This window comes from Salvia hispanica, chromosome 4 (genome assembly GCF_023119035.1).
Source record: "Salvia hispanica cultivar TCC Black 2014 chromosome 4, UniMelb_Shisp_WGS_1.0, whole genome shotgun sequence".
In the NCBI taxonomy this organism is placed as follows: Eukaryota; Viridiplantae; Streptophyta; class Magnoliopsida; order Lamiales; family Lamiaceae; genus Salvia; species Salvia hispanica.
Window position 1 is genome coordinate 57,305,624 of NC_062968.1, and position 17,993 is coordinate 57,323,616.

Here is a 17,993-nt window from a genome sequence, read left to right on the forward strand (position 1 = left end):
TAATACAAATTGAATTTCCAAGTGGCATCACTAGCTATGGATACCACTAGATCTTTTAAATATATAACGTGTAGAAGAAATTGGTACTCCGATAGCAGTTACTTCCTCCGTTCTATTTAAGATGTCAACATTGTTGAATGATACGAGATTTTAGTAATAGTTGTTAGGTGGTAAGTAAATATGTGGGTAAGCCCAAAAATCCAATAAATAGCATAACATAGTGCTTAATTAATAGTCTAACACCTCAATAAAAGCCCAACAAATCATCATTCCCTTTTGATTTGGCCTGAGCTAGATTAGCCACGGAATAAAATCATGTCATTTTGGATATATAGAAATATCTTTTCGGATTGTTTTTCCTTTATAAACAACTAAAAAATTGGATACTTAGCCCCAATTCCATCTACAAAGAACCTATAAATATTTCAAAAAATGATAAATGGGAATTACACAGTTTGGTATATTGATTTCATGTGAATTAAAATTGGCCCACCTGGCCCATTGTCATGCTAATTATGGATTACCGACAAACAGTTTAATTAATGCATTTAGCGAATTATACTTCATCCTAGGCTTAAACTCAAAATCGATTAAGGTCCATTAATAGAATTAAAATTGTGTTGACATTGGAATTCCATGAAACTGAATTTTAATGAATTATTTTTAATTTATTTAAAAAAAAATCGTCTGATAAAATTAAATAATTGGTCTGGAAATTGAAATGATATTCTAATTCCAAATATTTTGTTTGCCATGTGAAAAATCAATCAAAATAGCTATGTAATTTTGGCTCAAAATTTCTGATTGTTGTTGACTCTACTTTATCTGGTCAATTTGGGATGTGAAACAAAATACAAAAAAAAAACTTGAATAGAAATGGAAAGTGAATTAATTTTGGTAAAAGTCGTTCAGATTATTTATAATAATATTATAACACTGTACCTGAGCCATGCAAATCAAACAGTCGACATGACAAATTTGCCACCTATTTGGCTTTTAGCAGACAAATGAAATAAAGAGATATAATTGATGTGGTCAATTAAAATAAATAAATCATGACTTAATTTGATTTTGACAGGTGGAATAATGGCCTATCAGCCACCAGCCTCTCTCTAGGTTAACCAAATTTAATTACTGATTTATCATAGTTCTATAGAACTGATTGATCATGTTAAATAGTACTAAATACTATAGTTGCTACGAATTTTAATGCAATAAAATAAGAAAAAAGTTTTTAAAAAAGTATAATTAGTAAAAAATTAAACACATTTTATTATAAATAAATAGATATAGTACTATAAAAAGTATTAATGCTACTGTACAATCCTCTTGAATTAATAGTATTAAAACTTGTCCCAAGCTCGAGAGGTAGCTCATTTTGTATTAATGTCAAATAAAAAACGTTAAAATCACCATTTATTCCTATCTATGAAGGCTGCTTCGATATATTTTTCTGAATACCAAAATCCACTAAATTATAGTCTATCGAGCACACCATATTAAGGCCAGTTTATTTAAGTATGCGATTGTCAACTTGAAGAAACACAATAATAAAAAAAGGATGATAAGGAAGGCTAGCCAAATTTTAGTCTGTTACATAAACTTTAAATTACAAAGTTTAATTATTATTAATAAAAAAAGGATGATAAGGAAGGCTAGCCAAATTTTAGTCTGTTACATAAACATTAAATTACAAAGTTTAATTATTATTAATGATCTCATTCATGCACAAATTGACATAATTTTATAATGTAAAAATTCAATGTTTCAATAAAATAAGAAGATAAATGAGAAAATAAATGAATATAAGAAAAAAATACTTACTTTAATGAACCACATCGAAGATGACAACTTGTGTATGAATGAAACAATTGAGCAAAATTGAAACTTCACCAATTTTGAAATTAGTAGGACATATCAGGGCATCCGCATCACATCTCGATGCGGGCTCTATCTCGTCTCGGAGAGACGAGACCGCATCGAGACGGCGATGCGGGATGCGTCTCGTCTCGACGAGACGAGCCATCTCGTCGCGTTTCGCGCGAGGAAGAGGCCGGCCTCGAGTTGGCGAGCCACGCGCGCGGACCACGTGGCGCGCGCTGGCGGATGGATGGCGTGACGCCCACTCGCCGGCCCGCGAGTGGGCGTCGGAATTATGACGTCATAAATTTTTTTTTTTTTTAAAAAAATTGAAAAATCGAAAAAAAAATTGTAATTTTTAATTTTTTTTAATTATGTATTTTTTTAATAATGTATTTTCAATTTTTTAGGCCTTTAAATTGTAATTTTTATTTTATTTAATGAAGTGTATTTTTATTAATTGAATTTGTTGGAATTAAAAATAAAAAATGAAATTGAATGAATAGTAAATGGATGAGATGATTAAGAGATGAAGAGATGCATGTGTTGTCTCTTAGTTAAGAGATGAGGTGAAAAGTACAGTGAGACGGTTAAGAGAAGGATAAGACACAGAGCAGATGGCCTCACAATTTAACCAAACTTCGTGATTTACAGGGTACCGTTCCTAATAAAAAAATATAATATTATAATAAATTAAGAATAATGCTAGTTTATTTTTGGTTAACTTAGAGAAAGGGGAAATGGTTGGTTTGAAGATATCTGCAGTTATTAAAAAATTAAGAGTTGATGGCTGTAGCTCTGAATATCTAGTTTGGATTTATTCCAATCTTTCTCAACAAATAAAGAAGCTTCTCTCTTCCACTCTCTCTCTCATCTCCTTAGTGATAAAAAATCATTCCCTCTCTTTCTCAATCTCTCCTCCCAAATTTTGATTCCACTGAGCATCAATGGATACTGTTGAGGCCGCAATTGAAATCCAAGACTGGGAGCTTCTCCAAACCAACTCGGACACAGAGGCGGCGCCGGTGACCTCCTCGGCTGCCTCGTTCGACGCAATTGACTCCACCGCCTTGATTCAGGCCAATTATTTCGCATCGGACCCTCACGATCGTTGCGAGGTGCCTGTGGATGATGGTGATTCGGTTGGGGATGGTAGCCCTAGCTGGAATGATCCGTTGTTGGGGGAGTATTCGCTCCACCGCCCTAACAAGGAGCCATCCGAATTTTGGCCGGATTCTGGCAGTGAGAGGTCTGGAGATCAGAAATTAGGCGAATTGGAGGGGGGAAACGAGTTAGGGTTTCGCGAAATTGAGGAAGACGCTAAATATGAGGCGATTGAGGTGAAAGGGGAGGATTTGGGGGATTCCGGCGTGGAATCGGTTGGAGTTGACGGCGATTCTGCTGAAATCGGCGATGTTTCCGAGATGAGCAGAGTTGATGGCGAGTCTGCTAAAATTAGCGATGTTTCTGAGGTGAGTGTGGAAGGAGACGTGGATATGCGCGCTGATTCGCAGGTTTCGAGCGATGAGATTGAGGGGATTGAAAGCGGAGGTGAAGTTGTTGACGTTGCGGCCGGGATGAAAAACGGCGGTGGTGAGCTTGAGAAGAGCGGCGTAGTGTGGTGGAAGATGCCAATGGAGGAGGCGAAAGTTAGGGGAGTTAGAGTAGCGAGCTTTGGACGCTTAGGGGGAGTATTCGCTCCACCGCCCTAACAAGGAGCCATCCGAATTTTGGCCGGATTCTGGCAGTGAGAGGTCCGGAGATCAGAAATTAGGCGAATTGGAGGAGGGAAACGAGTTAGGGTTTCGCGAAATCGAGGCAAAATATGAGGCAATTGAGGTGAAAGGGGAGGATTTGGGGGATTCCGGCGTGGAATCGGTTGGAGTTGATGGCGATTCTGCTGAAATTGGCGATGTTTCCGAGATGAGCAGAGTTGATGGCGATTCTGCTAAAATTAGCGATGTTTCTGAGGTGAGTGTGGAAGGAGACGTGGATATGCGCGTTGATTCGCAGGTTTCGAGCGATGAGATTGAGGGGATTGAAAGCGGAGGTGAAGTTGTTGACGTTGCGGCCGGGATGAAAAACGGCGGTGGTGAGCTTGAGAAGAGCGGCGTAGTGTGGTGGAAGATGCCAATGGAGTTTCTGAAGTACTGTATGATGAGAATGAATCCTGTTTGGACTGTCCCAGTCGCTGCTGCTTTTTTGGGGTTTGTGATTTTAGGCCGCAGGTTGTATAAGATGAAGAGGAAGTCTAAGGGATTGAAGATCAATGTTGCTGTTGATGATAAGGTCAGTGTTCTTTTATGGAATGATATTATAGTCATCTTGCAGTTTATAAATCGTGTTAACTCGATTCTGGATTGTTTTTTGAGCTGTTTTTGAAGTTGGTGCTAATGCTGTCTCTTGCTTATGTTGAAGCTTAATAGTTCAATGTTCAATATGAATTGTGAAGATAATTATGTGATATGAGTATATTTGCAAGTTGATAGGTGGAGTTTGTGAAATCTGTAAAAATGTTACTATTATGCTGGATTTTAGCTTTAGAAGCTCCTTGGTTGCTAAGATGTTTGTTGCTCAAGATGGAGAGGTGTCAAGAATGCTAGTTGAGTACATCTATTGTGCATTGGTCTGATTCTATGGTTTAGTTGCATTATTACGCAGACTATACAGATTGAATAAAAGTTTGAGACATCGTGTGTTTGAATTGGTATCCCAAAGCTGGACATTTGATCCTGATAATTTGAAGCGCATTTTGATATTTTTGCTAACATAACTTATAACAATTGTCTAAGAATTTTACGAGAGTGTGCCCACCTCTTTAGGTATACTATAGGATTATTTTCTGCTTAAGTGAAGCTACTTGAGAAATCAGCTCAGTTATTTTTGACTGAGGAAATAAACGTTAGTCTAAGTGGATCAATGTTTGGTTGGTTTTTTTTAATGTAAAAGACTGTAAAGCCTGAGAAGGTTGAGAAACATGGTTTAGTTTGGAATCTGTGGATACTTTAGGTGGACTGTTAAACCCTTTTTTCTTAATCTGTTCTGAGCTTTCAAGGGAGATGTGCGGGTTAAGTCTCGTGATGTGTATTAGCTTCTGACTAGAACTTAATTAGTAGTATGTCTTTGCTTTATAACCCAGGTATTGATCTGTCGTCTTTCAGTGTCAGCTACATCTATATAGTAAAATATATTGATTGAGTGAATTTGTTCCACGTATGGAGTTGCACTTATGGACAAGATGTATTTCTTTTTTTGGATAGAGTCCCACCTCGAAAGAGATCTGAGGTGTATAAGTGGATAGATGTGTTAGTTGGTCAATGATGGATTCAATCTCGTCCATTTGTTTCTTTGGAATTTGGATGCATGAGTTGTATTAAGATGAAGTACAAAATAAGCATTTAAATCAATTTTGACATCTCAACAAGCTCACACATACATTGAATGCCAACTTTAGTTTCTGGTAAATACGAAGGTGACCCGTTACATGTTTTTACCTGGTATAAAACAATGTGTGTCTCTCTATCTATATGCTATCACTTTTTCAATTTTATTCTGCAGAAGGCATCTCAGGTGATGAGCCGCGCCGCTCGTCTGAATGAAGCTTTCTCAGTCGTGAAACTGGTCCCAGTGATCCGCCCTGCACTGCCTTCTGTTGGCTCCACCAGCAGCTGGTCCGTGATGAGCATAAGATGAGGAGCCTAGGAAATTTTTATACTTGAAAGAAGTCATCTTGGTTGAGCTTATGCTTAGATGCCAGTATATTTCTAGTTTATAACGTGTGCTAATATTAGTTTTCCTTTTACCTGTTTGCCATAAAAAGCTTCTGTTCCATTGTCTATGTATCTAAGACTCAAATGGCTTGGTTATTAAATCTGTTTTCTCAACAATGCTTTACAAATATCTGTAAGTCGTGTTGTTCGTTCCTCGCTTTTGACATGAGTGTGTTTGATACATAGGAAAAACTAAGAAAAGTTGTTTTTTTAACCTGACTTCACTCTTACATCGTAAGACATGATTTCTTTGGGGGCTAAGCTTCACAACAATATCAACCTGCTAAAAAAGGATATGTTTTGAGTAGTAAACAAGTTGAATGGCAAATAAAGACTCAAGATATAAAATATTACTTCAAAATGTAGGAGAAATATGTTGGTATTCACAAGAAGCACCAAAGCAAAGTTTATTTGAAGAGAGAACGAAAACGACTAGCCTCCACTTATAGGAGGTATGATAGCCAATTCATCTCTATCTTTAACAACGACAGACTCAAGGGCGTACTCCTCGTTTAGAGCAAGTACCATACAGTTACGGATCTCTTCAAGTCCAGGAAACTTGGACATAAGCTTATTCAAACAATCATGCGCGGTGGTACCTGGTGAAACTTCCAAAGACATGTCTGCCATTCCAGTTAGATCTCTTGCTCGGGCAAAGAACAACACCTTAACCTTAATAAACGCATCATCCTTTCCTCCTACTGCGTTATCCATCTTTTTGGATAGACTTTCAAAGCTGTTGGTAGACATTTCTGTCGAGAAAGATCAATTTCATTAGCAATGCACAGGTTCACTGAAACACATATTTAGAAATAGAGAGGTCGAATGGGAAATGTCTGTCGGTGGAGAAAAATAGTTTCGCTAGCAACTTCATTACTCCCTCTCCGGACAGGTTTGCAATAGTATATGATACAGCAGAAACTCACAAAAGCAACATCAAATAAGAAGAAATCTGTTGATTCTTACAAGAATAGCATGTTGCCCTAACGACCGAGCATTCTTAAATTGATCTAGTTTCTCTAAGTAGGCTATCACAACCTTGTCTGAACTTCTAGAAGAGCAACTAAACAAGTAGGCTATCAATTAATGAAATTGGAACTTATGACCTTTATATATGAAGTTGCTGCTAACCTCACTCACTCCATTTAGCAGCATAACAAACGGAGGGCAGTACGTAAAGACTGCACTCCTCGGATTTTCAGAAAATCTACCCTTTGGTGAAGATACTCCACCAAATTATAGTAACCCCCCTTTCAGAATCTTATGTTCTTGACTATGCTGATTGTTCTTCATATTCTCGAATTCAGCCCGATCTATTTAGTCACCACACACCAATTACTAAAAGTTGAAATACTTGAGCATTGGAAAATCTGGAAATTCTCAAGTGATAACTACCCATTTTGGAATTGAGCCCAAACACAAGTTCCAAGCTTTTGAAGATGATAACATTGAACAAATACACAAGTTTAGCTCAGTAAGTAAGAAAGTTACGTGATGTTATAGTCATTACAAAAGGCAGATCCTTAAACTGAAAAGCACTAATTCATTAACCAAGCATCGTTTTGAAGGATAGCCATCCTAGTTACAATAAAGGGGGAAAAATTCTTATGCATCACCACTGAAAGTTCCAATAATGAAAAACCCAGATTCAAGATTTGAATTTGATACTTCCAATTTCTGCAATAATAAATCAGACTAAAAACACGACGACTTTTTCAGCTACAAAATCAGAATACCCATTTGAGAATTTGCAGAATCAACTGATGAAAAAATCAAAAGGAGAAAAAAGCCGTGCAAAAGGAGCAAAAAACAAGATAAAAATCGTACCTTTACGAATTCACCTCCGATAATCCCCCATTTTCAACCCTCAGTAATCAACAAATGAATAAGTGATGAGGAAATTTATGGCTGAGCTGTCAGTTAAATGTAAGGCTTGTTTGTTATTATCACAAGTCTTGGTAGTTAGATGCAAAACTCAGATAATTTGGGAAGTGATATGCAATTTGTCTTTTGTCTAGATCTTTACAGTAGAAAAAGCAGAATTTGATTCTACATAGGAGTATTAAAATTCATTTATTCATGAATTTGTTAATCGATTATACACATGAATCTTCAATTAAACCAGTATAGAGCATTCAGACTTAAGTAGAACCTTCAATTACATATGCACATCTTCAATAAATCTCAAGTAATATATTGAGAAAGAGCAAATTATGAATCTTTTTGGATTTTTAATAGGTCCGAACTTGAAAATCATTTATATGAATTTTAAACAAGCAGGACTCAAGTTCAAACTCGAAGACTAGACTGAATACCACACAAATTGAGCTCAAACCAAGTGATTGGTAGCAACCAGAGGCGGATCTACGTATATTGAAAGAGGGGCAATTGCTCCACCTCATGTTTTCCATCTCATGCATTATATACCTATTTTAAATTAATTTCTTTTAATCTTTTATTAAATGCACCACCTTAAAAGTGTAAAATTCTTTCATATGTAAATTTGCCCCTTTCCTACAAATTTCTATCTCCGCCTCTGATAGCAACCGAGGTCGAAGATTAAGACATAAGCTCGAGCCGGTCAGTGTTCGATTCGACACAACGGGTTTACGAGTTTACGGCACTCTCACGTAAACTGTTTTCCAGAACAAACTAATGCTATGCAGCCCACAGAATCCCATGGAGTTGAATTCAATTATTCAAAGATGACAACTCGTTGTCTAATCTTTTAATCATTTCAAAACCTTATGCAGACAAGATATGCCCGAAATTGACTTGCCTTTACTATCAACTCCAACTTCCAAGTGTGCCATTACTAAAAAGATGCGTGTATCATTTTTATAGTGTCTCTACTCACAAAGCCATGTGATTTTGGCATTAATGGCATTGATCCACAATACTCTATTCAATTCAATCCAATAAATCCCACTCTATTTATAGCAACTCCATACCACCAATTTCATTTCACATATCCAAACCCATCACAATGCATCGCTCGCTAGTACTCACCGCTTCCCTCCTTGTACTCTCCCTCCTCCGCCTCGCCCCGGCCGCGTCCGCAGCCGCCTGCCACCCGGACGACGAATCCGGGCTCCTCGGGTTCAAGTCGGGCATCACGGCCGACCCGTCCGGCATGCTAGCCTCGTGGAAAAAGGGCTCCGACTGCTGCCAATGGTTCGGCATCACCTGCCTGACGGGCCCCCGCGTCACGGCCCTATCCCTCGTGGGCCGGCCCGGAAACCTCACCACCTCCCTATCCGGTAAAATCTCCCCCTCTCTCTCCAAACTCAAATTCCTAGACAGCATCTATCTCCAAGATCTCAACAACCTCACCGGCCCGTTTCCCGATTTCATATTCACCCTCCCCAATTTCCTCATCATCTACATCGAAAACAACAAATTATCCGGCCCGATCCCGGCCCGAATCGGCAATTTGACCCAATTAATCGCATTCAGCGTCGAAGGAAACCGTTTCTCCGGCCCGATTCCGAGCTCCCTGGGAAACCTAGGCCAGCTGTCTCAGCTCAAACTCGGCGGAAACCGCCTCTCCGGCGCAATTCCGGCCACACTCAGCAGGCTGAGCAACCTCACCCTGCTGAGCCTGGACCGGAACCAACTATCCGGGCCAATCCCGGATATATTCCCGGGCCTCACCAGCCTCATAAGCCTAAGCTTCTCCCACAACAAATTAACCGGGAAAATTCCCAACAGCCTTTCAATTTTAGCGCCAAAATTAAGATTTCTCGAGCTCGGCCACAACTCGCTATCCGGAGCTATCCCGGGCTTTCTCGGAAAGTTTCAGGCCCTTGATACGCTGGATCTTTCCTGGAACAATTATACCGGGCCTGTCCCCAAATCTTTTGCAAATCTCACCAAAATTTTCAATCTTGATCTGTCCCACAACAGATTAACCGATCCATTTCCAGCTATGAATGTGAAAGGCATCGAATCGTTAGATTTATCCCACAATTTATTCAATTTGGGCTCGATTCCGAAGTGGGTGATCTCGTCTCCGATTATCTACTCTCTGAAGCTGGCGAAATGCGGGCTCAAGATAAAGCTAGATGATTTTCGGCCCGTGCAGACTTATTTTTACGACTACATCGATTTATCCGAGAACGAGATAACCGGAAGCCCGGTTCAGCTGGTGAACCGGACCGATTATTTGGTGGGTTTCTATGCTTCGGGTAATAAGTTGAGGTTCGATTTGGGGAGTTTAAGGTTTTCGAAGAGGCTAAGGTACTTGGATTTGTCGAGAAATATGATTTATGGGAAAGTGCCTAAGGCCGTCTCGGGTCTGTCCAAGTTGAATGTTAGTAGTAACCAATTGTGTGGGGCGTTGCCGCCGAACAAGTTCCCGGCAGCTTCGTTTGCCGGGAATAAATGCCTCTGCGGCTCTCCATTGGCGCCGTGCAAAGCTTAAGAAATGTGTAGTTGAGTGAGTTATGACCGATTATCTGTGTATAATAAGAGTGCATGAGTTTATTGTTCATGTAATTTTAATCCCTTGTTCTATCTTTGTTATGGAAGAAATTAACAAATGTTTTCTATGAGTATTTAGATTATTAAAATAGCACGATCAACATTAATAATATGCAAGGCAATCATTTCTTAGTTCATTTTAATATGTAACGAAGTCCTAATTTTGGATTGGATTGTTGCAATATAGTCACAAAGAAGCTGCATCATCGAATTATCCATTACAAAATTGACCATAATTACTCATGATATTTTTATGCGGAAAATGAAGTAGAGTGCTTTCAACAAAGGATCAAAATAGTGGGAACCATCCATTTTGCCATGATTGTTGTCTCACACTACTATTCCACTGTAATTAAATATTAGTAGTACAATCATACGTAGTGTGCACCAATTAATTTATTAGGAATTTATAGACAGTGTTCAATTTTCATTTTTTTTTATAATTTATTTTTGGAACTCTCATTTTTTTGGACTTAAAAACAAATAATGAACACTTCATCCGTTTATGAAAAATAATCTTAGCTATAAATGAGTACAAATTTTAATGTAAACATTGATGAAATAAGTGAGAGAGACAGAGAGTAAAATTTTTTGAAGTACTACTCATGAAAAAGAGATCCACATCCAACTCATAAAGATAAAAATGTTCCATAATTAAATTCTACTTATAAACTAATTTTGATGAATGGATCCAAGTAGACTATTTATTTACCCATGAGATACATTTTCCATCAACTAAGTATATTTACTCATATGGCATACTAAGATATTAGGATGCCACCCCCCTTAAAATAACATCATATCACCATTTCTAGCCAATTATTTGTACGCGTGAACGAATAATAAGCTGTCACGTGGCAAAAAAAAAAAAACTGAAAAAGACGTCAGCCATTTGCTGGTCTTTATACATCAATATTTCTTGTCCAGCAATATCCAACACACTATACAACAATCTATAGATTGCTGTATAGTATTTGTAATATTGCTGTATAAATAATGTCACGGTGTCATTTTAAGAGGGGTTGTCATTTTAACACAAACCTTGACTCATATTGAAAACAGAAATTGAATCAATCCAAGTTCCACACCACCGACATAAGGAAAATGAAATCCACGATAAAATACAAAATGTGGAGTACATATTTAATAACAAAAGAAAGTGGGCTAAAATACATAAAACCTAAAAGTTGAGGGACCAAAAATCAGATAACCGAACTACCCCACAAAATTCCAACGTGGCATTCGGTTCCATTTATCATTTTGTTTTCGACGCCATGTAGAAAAATCAATTACACAAGTCTTCTTCTTCTTCCTTCAACAGCAAGAGAGAGAGAGGGTGAGATCTGAGCTCCGATCATCCCCAAATTCCAATCCTTCTCTCCAAAACCGCCGCCGCCGCCGCTTCTTCCACCGCCAATTTCATCCCCGAACTACCCTTGCCAAAAACCCCCAAATTCCAGAAATGTCCCTAAATATGAAAACCTTGACGCAGGCCTTCGCGAAGGCGTCGGCCGTGATCGAGAAGACCGTGCAAACCACAGTGCAGGAAGTGACCGGCCTCCCCAGGGCGATGCAGGAATACGACCTCCTCGATCAGATCGGATCGGCGGGGCCCGGCCTCGCCTGGAAATTGTACTCCGCCAAGTCACGAGACGGCCACGCGCCGGCGGTCTACCCTACCGTGTGCGTTTGGGTGCTGGACAAAAAGGCGCTTTCGGAGGCTCGGCAGCGGGCCGGGCTGTCCAAGGCTGCGGAGGATTCGTTTCTGGATGTGATTCGGGCCGATGCGGCCCGGCTCGTGAGGCTGAGGCACCCTGGGGTAGTGCACGTGGTCCAGGCGCTGGATGAGAGTAAGAGTACGATGGCCATGGTCACGGAGCCGCTGTTTGCGTCGGCAGCCAATGCGCTGGGGAATGTGGAGAATATCGCCACAGTTCCTAAGGAGCTCAAGGGGATGGTATGGTCTTCAATTGCAGCAATTTAGGTTTTCCTGAAGTTGAGGATTAGTTTTTTTGAGTTTGGATTGTCGTATTGGGTATTTCAGCTGGATAATGGATGCTAATTTGGAAATACTACTAATTAATTTTTGGCTAGGTGTTCTTTACGGAAGAAGAGAGGATTTTTTAACGACACTAAATGTGATGAGAGAATTGAATAAATTTTGTTGCTTAGTACTCATTTCAGTCATTTGCACTATCAACTCCGTTAAATTATCCCTTTTTTATTGCACTTTTCCAATTGGTAGTTTAAATATAGTTGCAATTCAGGAACGTGTTCATACTTGTGCTATTTCTTGCGAGTTCTGATTGATAGACTGTATCTGGTGCAGGAAATGGGAATATTGGAGATTAAGCATGGTCTGCTCCAGATTGCAGAGACATTAGATTTTCTTCATAATAATGCACATCTTATCCACCGGGCTATATCTCCGGAGGTAGTTTCTTCAATACAGTATAATACAAATGACTTCCATTCATTGTGTTTGTAGGATTGTCATTTATTTTCTGTTAATTTAAAATTTCGTCTTTTGAGTTTGTGGAATAGAAGAAGTTATAACCGTCAGTGTATACCAGTACGATTTTTAGAGGCATCTCTTTGATATGCAGTTTTCATTTCTTGGCGCTATATGGAGGCATAGAATTGAATTTTGTGTTGTACCATACACAGTCTAACATGTGCTTCTTTGTCATTTTTGCCTCCTCTATACCTCTGTTTCTGAAATTGGCCAGGAACCTAACTTGTTGCGACTTATAAATTATATAATTCAGTATATATATTCTGATAAAGTAAGGTTCATCTTTTAATGCTTGCTTCCAATTAAATAGCTTGTGATGTAAACATGTCCTACATGTCATGGTTATAAAACACTCTGTAGAAAGTTTTCCATGACGAACTGGTTGATATTTTAAATCATTTGTGTACTAATTGCCTGTTCACTTGGCATCGGTGCCATCCTGTCTCGGGCGGCTACATTGTGCCTATGGTTAAACTGATGTTCTTTCTCTATGTGGCAGACTATCCTTATTACGTCTAATGGAGCTTGGAAGCTTGGTGGCTTTGGTTTTTCCATTTCAGCTGATCAGTCTTCCAGTGATTCTGCTAGTGTGCAAGCATTCCATTACGCTGTGAGTCATCAATTTTTGTTAATTTTTGGCAAATATGGATATTATTTTCAACTCTCTTGTGGATTATGTTTATCTGCTGTGTTCTATGCACTCTCTAGATATATTATATGCAGTATTTTGTGCTTTTAGTTGGCTTGTATTCCACCATTTTTATAATATTCTTGTCTTATGAAAGAATATTTATATATGAGGATCTACTTCTAGTAGTTACTTGGTGATATTGCCCATAAAACAAGTAAAAGAATTAAAAAATAAATATGGCTTTACAGCATTCTCAATCTCTTAATTGTAGCTATCCTAGCAAAAAACTCCATGAATGCAATTATTATATATCTGCAGTTCTGCACTGCCAGGGTTCCACCTCCATGATGCCTTTTGTTGATAATACTCTCATAGGAATTAAAACTTTGTTCGACATCAGGCATTGTTTTATTGTTGGAGTAATTTAGAAGGCATAAACTGAGAATCTACCCTGATCCATTTTCTTAGAGTATTCTCTATATTGTTGTCCACTTGACCCAGTTTTTCGTATTGCAATTGCTAGTGCTCTTCTACTAATATTTGCTTCCTTTTGTTTTGAGGACTGTCTGGATTATTGCGAGTTTGAATCATGCATTACTGAATTCTTAACTGGCTTTGCTAACAGGAATACGATGTAGAAGATTCTATACTGCCCTTGCAGCCATCAATAAACTACACTGCCCCCGAACTGGTACGGAGTAAAACAGCTTCGGTTGGGACTGCTGCTGATATTTTCAGTTTTGCATGCCTTGCCTACCACTTGGTGGCTCGGAAACCGTTATTTGATTGTAACAACAATGTGAAGATGGTAAGTTTTACTATCTTTGAACTTTGGCAATGCTGCATTGCTGATTGTTTGTTATGAGCTTTGACATCAGGAAATAGATGCTCCTTTTTAAGTTTTGATGTTTTCCTGCTAATATCATGTGCTTTTATTTACATCTCATTCTGCACATCTTCTGATTTTGATATAAAACCTTTATTAAGGAATAAGAAAATATCTGCCTCTATACGTAACTTGGTCAGGACTGAGTATATCATCTCTACTATGTTAAGCATGTAGTTATATATTCTGGTTTTCTAGGATGCTGCACTGCCTCTCCTGGCCACTTATATATCAAGAAATGAAATTAGGGATGCTGTGTTTTTGTCTTTGTCTTTGTAAGTTTTATAGGTTTTTCCAGACATTTTGGGGGTTTTCCACAAGCATGTGCTTGTTTAGAGAATAATTTTTCTTGGCTGGTTGCTTTTTGGCAGTACATGAATAGTTTAACGTACCTGACAAATGAGGCATTTACAAAAATTCCGAGGGAGCTAGTCCCAGATTTGCAGAGAATGCTCTCAACAAATGAGGCTTCAAGGCCAACTGCATTGGATTTCACAGGTTAGGATTTACTCTGTTTGGTTATAGTTGTTTAGTATATCAACAAAATCTCTGATGGTGAATGTTAAGGTGCTAGATATCATTTTTTATTTGTTGTTTCAGGGCATGCTGACAGTACAGTGTATGTAAAAATTTCATGCATTACTTGATTTGTTTTATCAAATATCCCGTTCTTATTTGCAATTGCAGGTTCATCTTTTTTTCGTGAGGATACAAGGTTGCGTGCTCTTCGCTTTTTGGATCACTTGCTTGTATGTAATCCATTATTTACCTCAGCTTGGACTTGGTATTAAAAGTTACATAGTAGAAGTTTTTTAATTTGGAATTTTCTCTGACTACTTCCAGGAGAGAGATAACATGCAGAAAACTGAATTTCTTAAAGCTTTATCCGATATGTGGAAAGATTTCGACCCCCGTGTTTTGCGGTACAAGGTTTGAATATTTTATTTCCTTCAATTCTATTCAATTTGGAAAAAAATCTGTTATTGTATGTTGATATAGATCAAGTAGATATAGATCAAGTAATGCATTATACTTCATAGAGAATCAGATGTTGACTAATTTAAGTTTTTTTAACCTTAAATTTACACTTCATTATAAGTCATGGTATCTGTCTTATGGTTTCTTTAACATGATGTCAGAAGTAAGCTCTGTCTTCCTTTTAATATGGGTGTACTTAGTTTTTCAAAATGTTTTTTGTTTGGACAAGTTAAAAAAATTTATCCTTGGATTGCATTCTGTACACAGGTTCTCCCCCCACTTTGTGCTGAACTCCGAAATTTGGTGATGCAACCTATGATTCTGCCTATGGTTCTGACAATAGCGGAGTCACAGGTACAGTATTAATTCATCATTTTATTCTGAAGCCTTTGGCATGATTTATTTCTGTTTTGGAATTAGATTTGATTTTTCCTTTGCATGATGAATTTGTGACTTGAATAATCATTTAGCATCAGGCTCGAGACTATAGGCTTATGTTGTAAAATTTATTGTAGGACAAAAATGACTTTGAGCAATCAACTCTACCAGCTCTTGTACCTGTCTTTAGTGCAGCTGCTGGTGAGACATTATTGCTGCTTGTCAAGCATGCTGAGCTTATTATCCACAAGGTAGCAAATATCTACTAAACTACCATTTATGCACCACATCACTATTATCGAATCTTTTTGCTTATACCCTGAAAGATAAATTTATTACTAATTTCTTCTTTACACCTGGCAGGCTAGTCAGGAGCACCTTGTTTCACATATTCTTCCGATGCTTGTTCGAGCTTATGATGATACGGATGCTCGCTTGCAAGAGGAAGTTCTCAAAAAGACTGTTTCACTTGCAAAACAACTAGATGTTCAGGTAATTGATTTCTGGAAGTGCTCTTTGTTTCAGTTGCTTTTCCCAATGGAACTATTCACAATTTTTATCTCTTCATTTCTTTTTCCATCTTGCAGCTGGTGACGAAAGCTATCCTGCCCCGTGTTCATGGTTTGGCCCTCAGAACAACTGTTGCAGCGGTATGTGATGTCGGTGAATGTTTTGTATTCCAACTACAGGAAATTTTAGCTTGTTAGACTCTACTGGACACAGATTCATAAGTTTTTATTCAAATTGCAGGTGAGAGTGAATGCCCTCTTATGTTTAAGTGACATGGTTCAGTTACTAGATAAGAATGCTGTTTTAGAAATCTTGCAAACTATTCAACGATGCACAGCTGTTGATCATTCTGCTCCAACGCTTATGTGTACCCTTGGGGTTGCAAATGCAATTTTGAAGCAGGTCTGTGTTTTTCACTGTCTTGGTGGATCTTGAATGAATTTATCAATACAGTACTCTTAATCTTACCTCCGTAAATTTACTTCTTTGTACCAGTATGGAGTTGAATTCGCAGCGGTGCATGTTCTTCCACTACTAATACCTCTTCTCACCACCCAACAATTGAATGTACAGCAGTTTGCTAAGTATATGCTTTTCATCAAGGATGTATTAAGGTAAGATTGCCATCTTTTGTGTAGCTATGCTCACCTTCGAAGTTTCCTTGTCTTTGTCTTCAGTTAACACCACTGCTGGTTAACTTGCTACTATGCAACTATGCAGCTAATTATACTCGACTTTCCTCCTGTCTCTTTATAGGAGAATAGAAGAAAAACGAGGAGTAACCTTAACACAGTCTGGACAGGCGGAACCAAAACAATCACCTACAGTTGAAGGACTGCTATCAGGACAAACGAATAAACCTGTCTCTAGTGCTCCATCTAATACAAAGCGCAGTTCAGCATGGGATGAAGACTGGATACCGAATAGGGGAGCTGCAACTGCCCCGCAGTCGTCATCTGCAGCATCAGCTGCCCAGTCTGCAGTACCGAATCAGCCTCCGCAGAGCAACTTATCCTTGAAATCATCTGCTCCTTCCACTCAGCAACCAACATCTTCATGCCCTCCAGTTGATGTTGAATGGCCTCCCAAAAATTCATCAAACGCTGCAGCTCAATTTGGTGGCTTGGACATTCTAAACGGAAACAAAGGCACCTCAGATTCGAACTTGGATGATATAGATCCTTTTGCTAACTGGCCACCGCGGCCTAGTGGCACCACAAATAATCCCGGCTCCATGAACAATGGCTCCACGACATCATCAGTGAATAAATATGGGCTCAACAGCAGTTCAACATCTGCCAATGGTTCGAACACTCAATCCCCATCTTGGGCATTCAGCATGCCGACCCAGAATCAAGGAATCACTTCATCACCAAGCATTGGAAGTAGCAATGGTGGACTGAGTTCACAATACACTCTTGGGCAGGTGAAGCAAAACCACGGCGTTTTAGGTTCTTCCAGTCAGAAGGCAGCAAATTTGGATTCAATATTTGCTTCCAACAAGAATGAGCATACTGCACTAAGGCTCGCTCCACCTCCTGCAACTGCTGTTGGCAGAGGGCGAGGTAGGGGAAGTCGAGGGCAAACTGGCCAAACGAAGTCTAAAACCGATCAACCCCCTCTATTGGACTTGCTGTAATCTATACATACAACCACGCCTGCTCTGTCTCTGTAGTTGGTGTTCAAGGTTCAGATCCTTCGTCATTGTCTGCCGCGGCTTGAAGAGTTCCCTCTTTTTTGTGCTTGATGCGTATTTTCCTCGAAATGGTGAGGTTTTTGTTGTTCAATAGCATGTAACCGAGTTTGTAGCATAGTGTGGTATAGACACCTTTCTAGAAAGTTCTTTTTTTTCTTTTTTCCTTGGGGGTGGAATGAAATTCATTTATCGTTGATAATTCTTTTTATTCTTAGAAACTGGCAACTCCCATTAATGGGGACTATAAAAAAATAAGTTGAGGTCATATTGTTGTTGTGTATATGTGT

The 17,993-nt window shown here is 38.7% G+C and overlaps 4 protein-coding genes across 5 annotated transcripts; 3 read left to right on the forward strand and 1 right to left on the reverse strand.

Moving 5' to 3' along the window:
- The first annotated feature begins 2,687 nt into the window (after positions 1-2,687).
- On the forward strand, positions 2,688-5,744 carry LOC125221773. 2 transcript variants are annotated; one of them, XM_048124021.1, is made up of 3 exons: positions 2,688-3,071; positions 3,577-4,149; positions 5,422-5,744. In XM_048124021.1, exons 1-3 carry the CDS (start codon positions 2,808-2,810, stop codon positions 5,551-5,553), a joined length of 969 nt encoding a protein of 322 aa, XP_047979978.1. In that variant the 5' UTR covers positions 2,688-2,807; the 3' UTR covers positions 5,554-5,744. The 2 variants fall into 2 exon arrangements, with proteins under 2 accessions (XP_047979978.1, XP_047979976.1); XM_048124019.1 differs by having other exon boundaries at positions 2,691-3,071; positions 5,419-5,744.
- A 207-nt stretch (positions 5,745-5,951) lies between these two features.
- On the reverse strand, positions 5,952-7,613 carry LOC125221774 (molybdopterin synthase sulfur carrier subunit). The gene is made up of 2 exons (XM_048124022.1): positions 7,458-7,613; positions 5,952-6,382 (listed from the first exon to the last, which is right to left on the reverse strand). The coding sequence occupies exon 2, from the start codon at positions 6,378-6,380 to the stop codon at positions 6,063-6,065; it is 318 nt and encodes a 105-aa protein (XP_047979979.1). The 5' UTR covers positions 6,381-6,382; positions 7,458-7,613; the 3' UTR covers positions 5,952-6,062.
- Positions 7,614-8,583: 970 nt separating this feature from the next.
- LOC125223081 (MDIS1-interacting receptor like kinase 2-like) lies at positions 8,584-10,180 on the forward strand. Its single transcript, XM_048126048.1, has one exon. The coding sequence runs from the start codon at positions 8,617-8,619 to the stop codon at positions 10,051-10,053; it is 1,437 nt and encodes a 478-aa protein (XP_047982005.1). The 5' UTR covers positions 8,584-8,616; the 3' UTR covers positions 10,054-10,180.
- A 1,209-nt stretch (positions 10,181-11,389) lies between these two features.
- LOC125220488 (SCY1-like protein 2 A) lies at positions 11,390-17,971 on the forward strand. The gene is made up of 14 exons (XM_048122657.1): positions 11,390-12,069; positions 12,442-12,546; positions 13,127-13,237; positions 13,884-14,066; positions 14,516-14,642; positions 14,832-14,893; positions 14,988-15,074; positions 15,390-15,476; positions 15,638-15,751; positions 15,864-15,992; positions 16,088-16,150; positions 16,251-16,412; positions 16,506-16,624; positions 16,767-17,971. Exons 1-14 carry the CDS (start codon positions 11,575-11,577, stop codon positions 17,647-17,649), a joined length of 2,727 nt encoding a protein of 908 aa, XP_047978614.1. The 5' UTR covers positions 11,390-11,574; the 3' UTR covers positions 17,650-17,971.
- Positions 17,972-17,993: the final 22 nt, after the last annotated feature.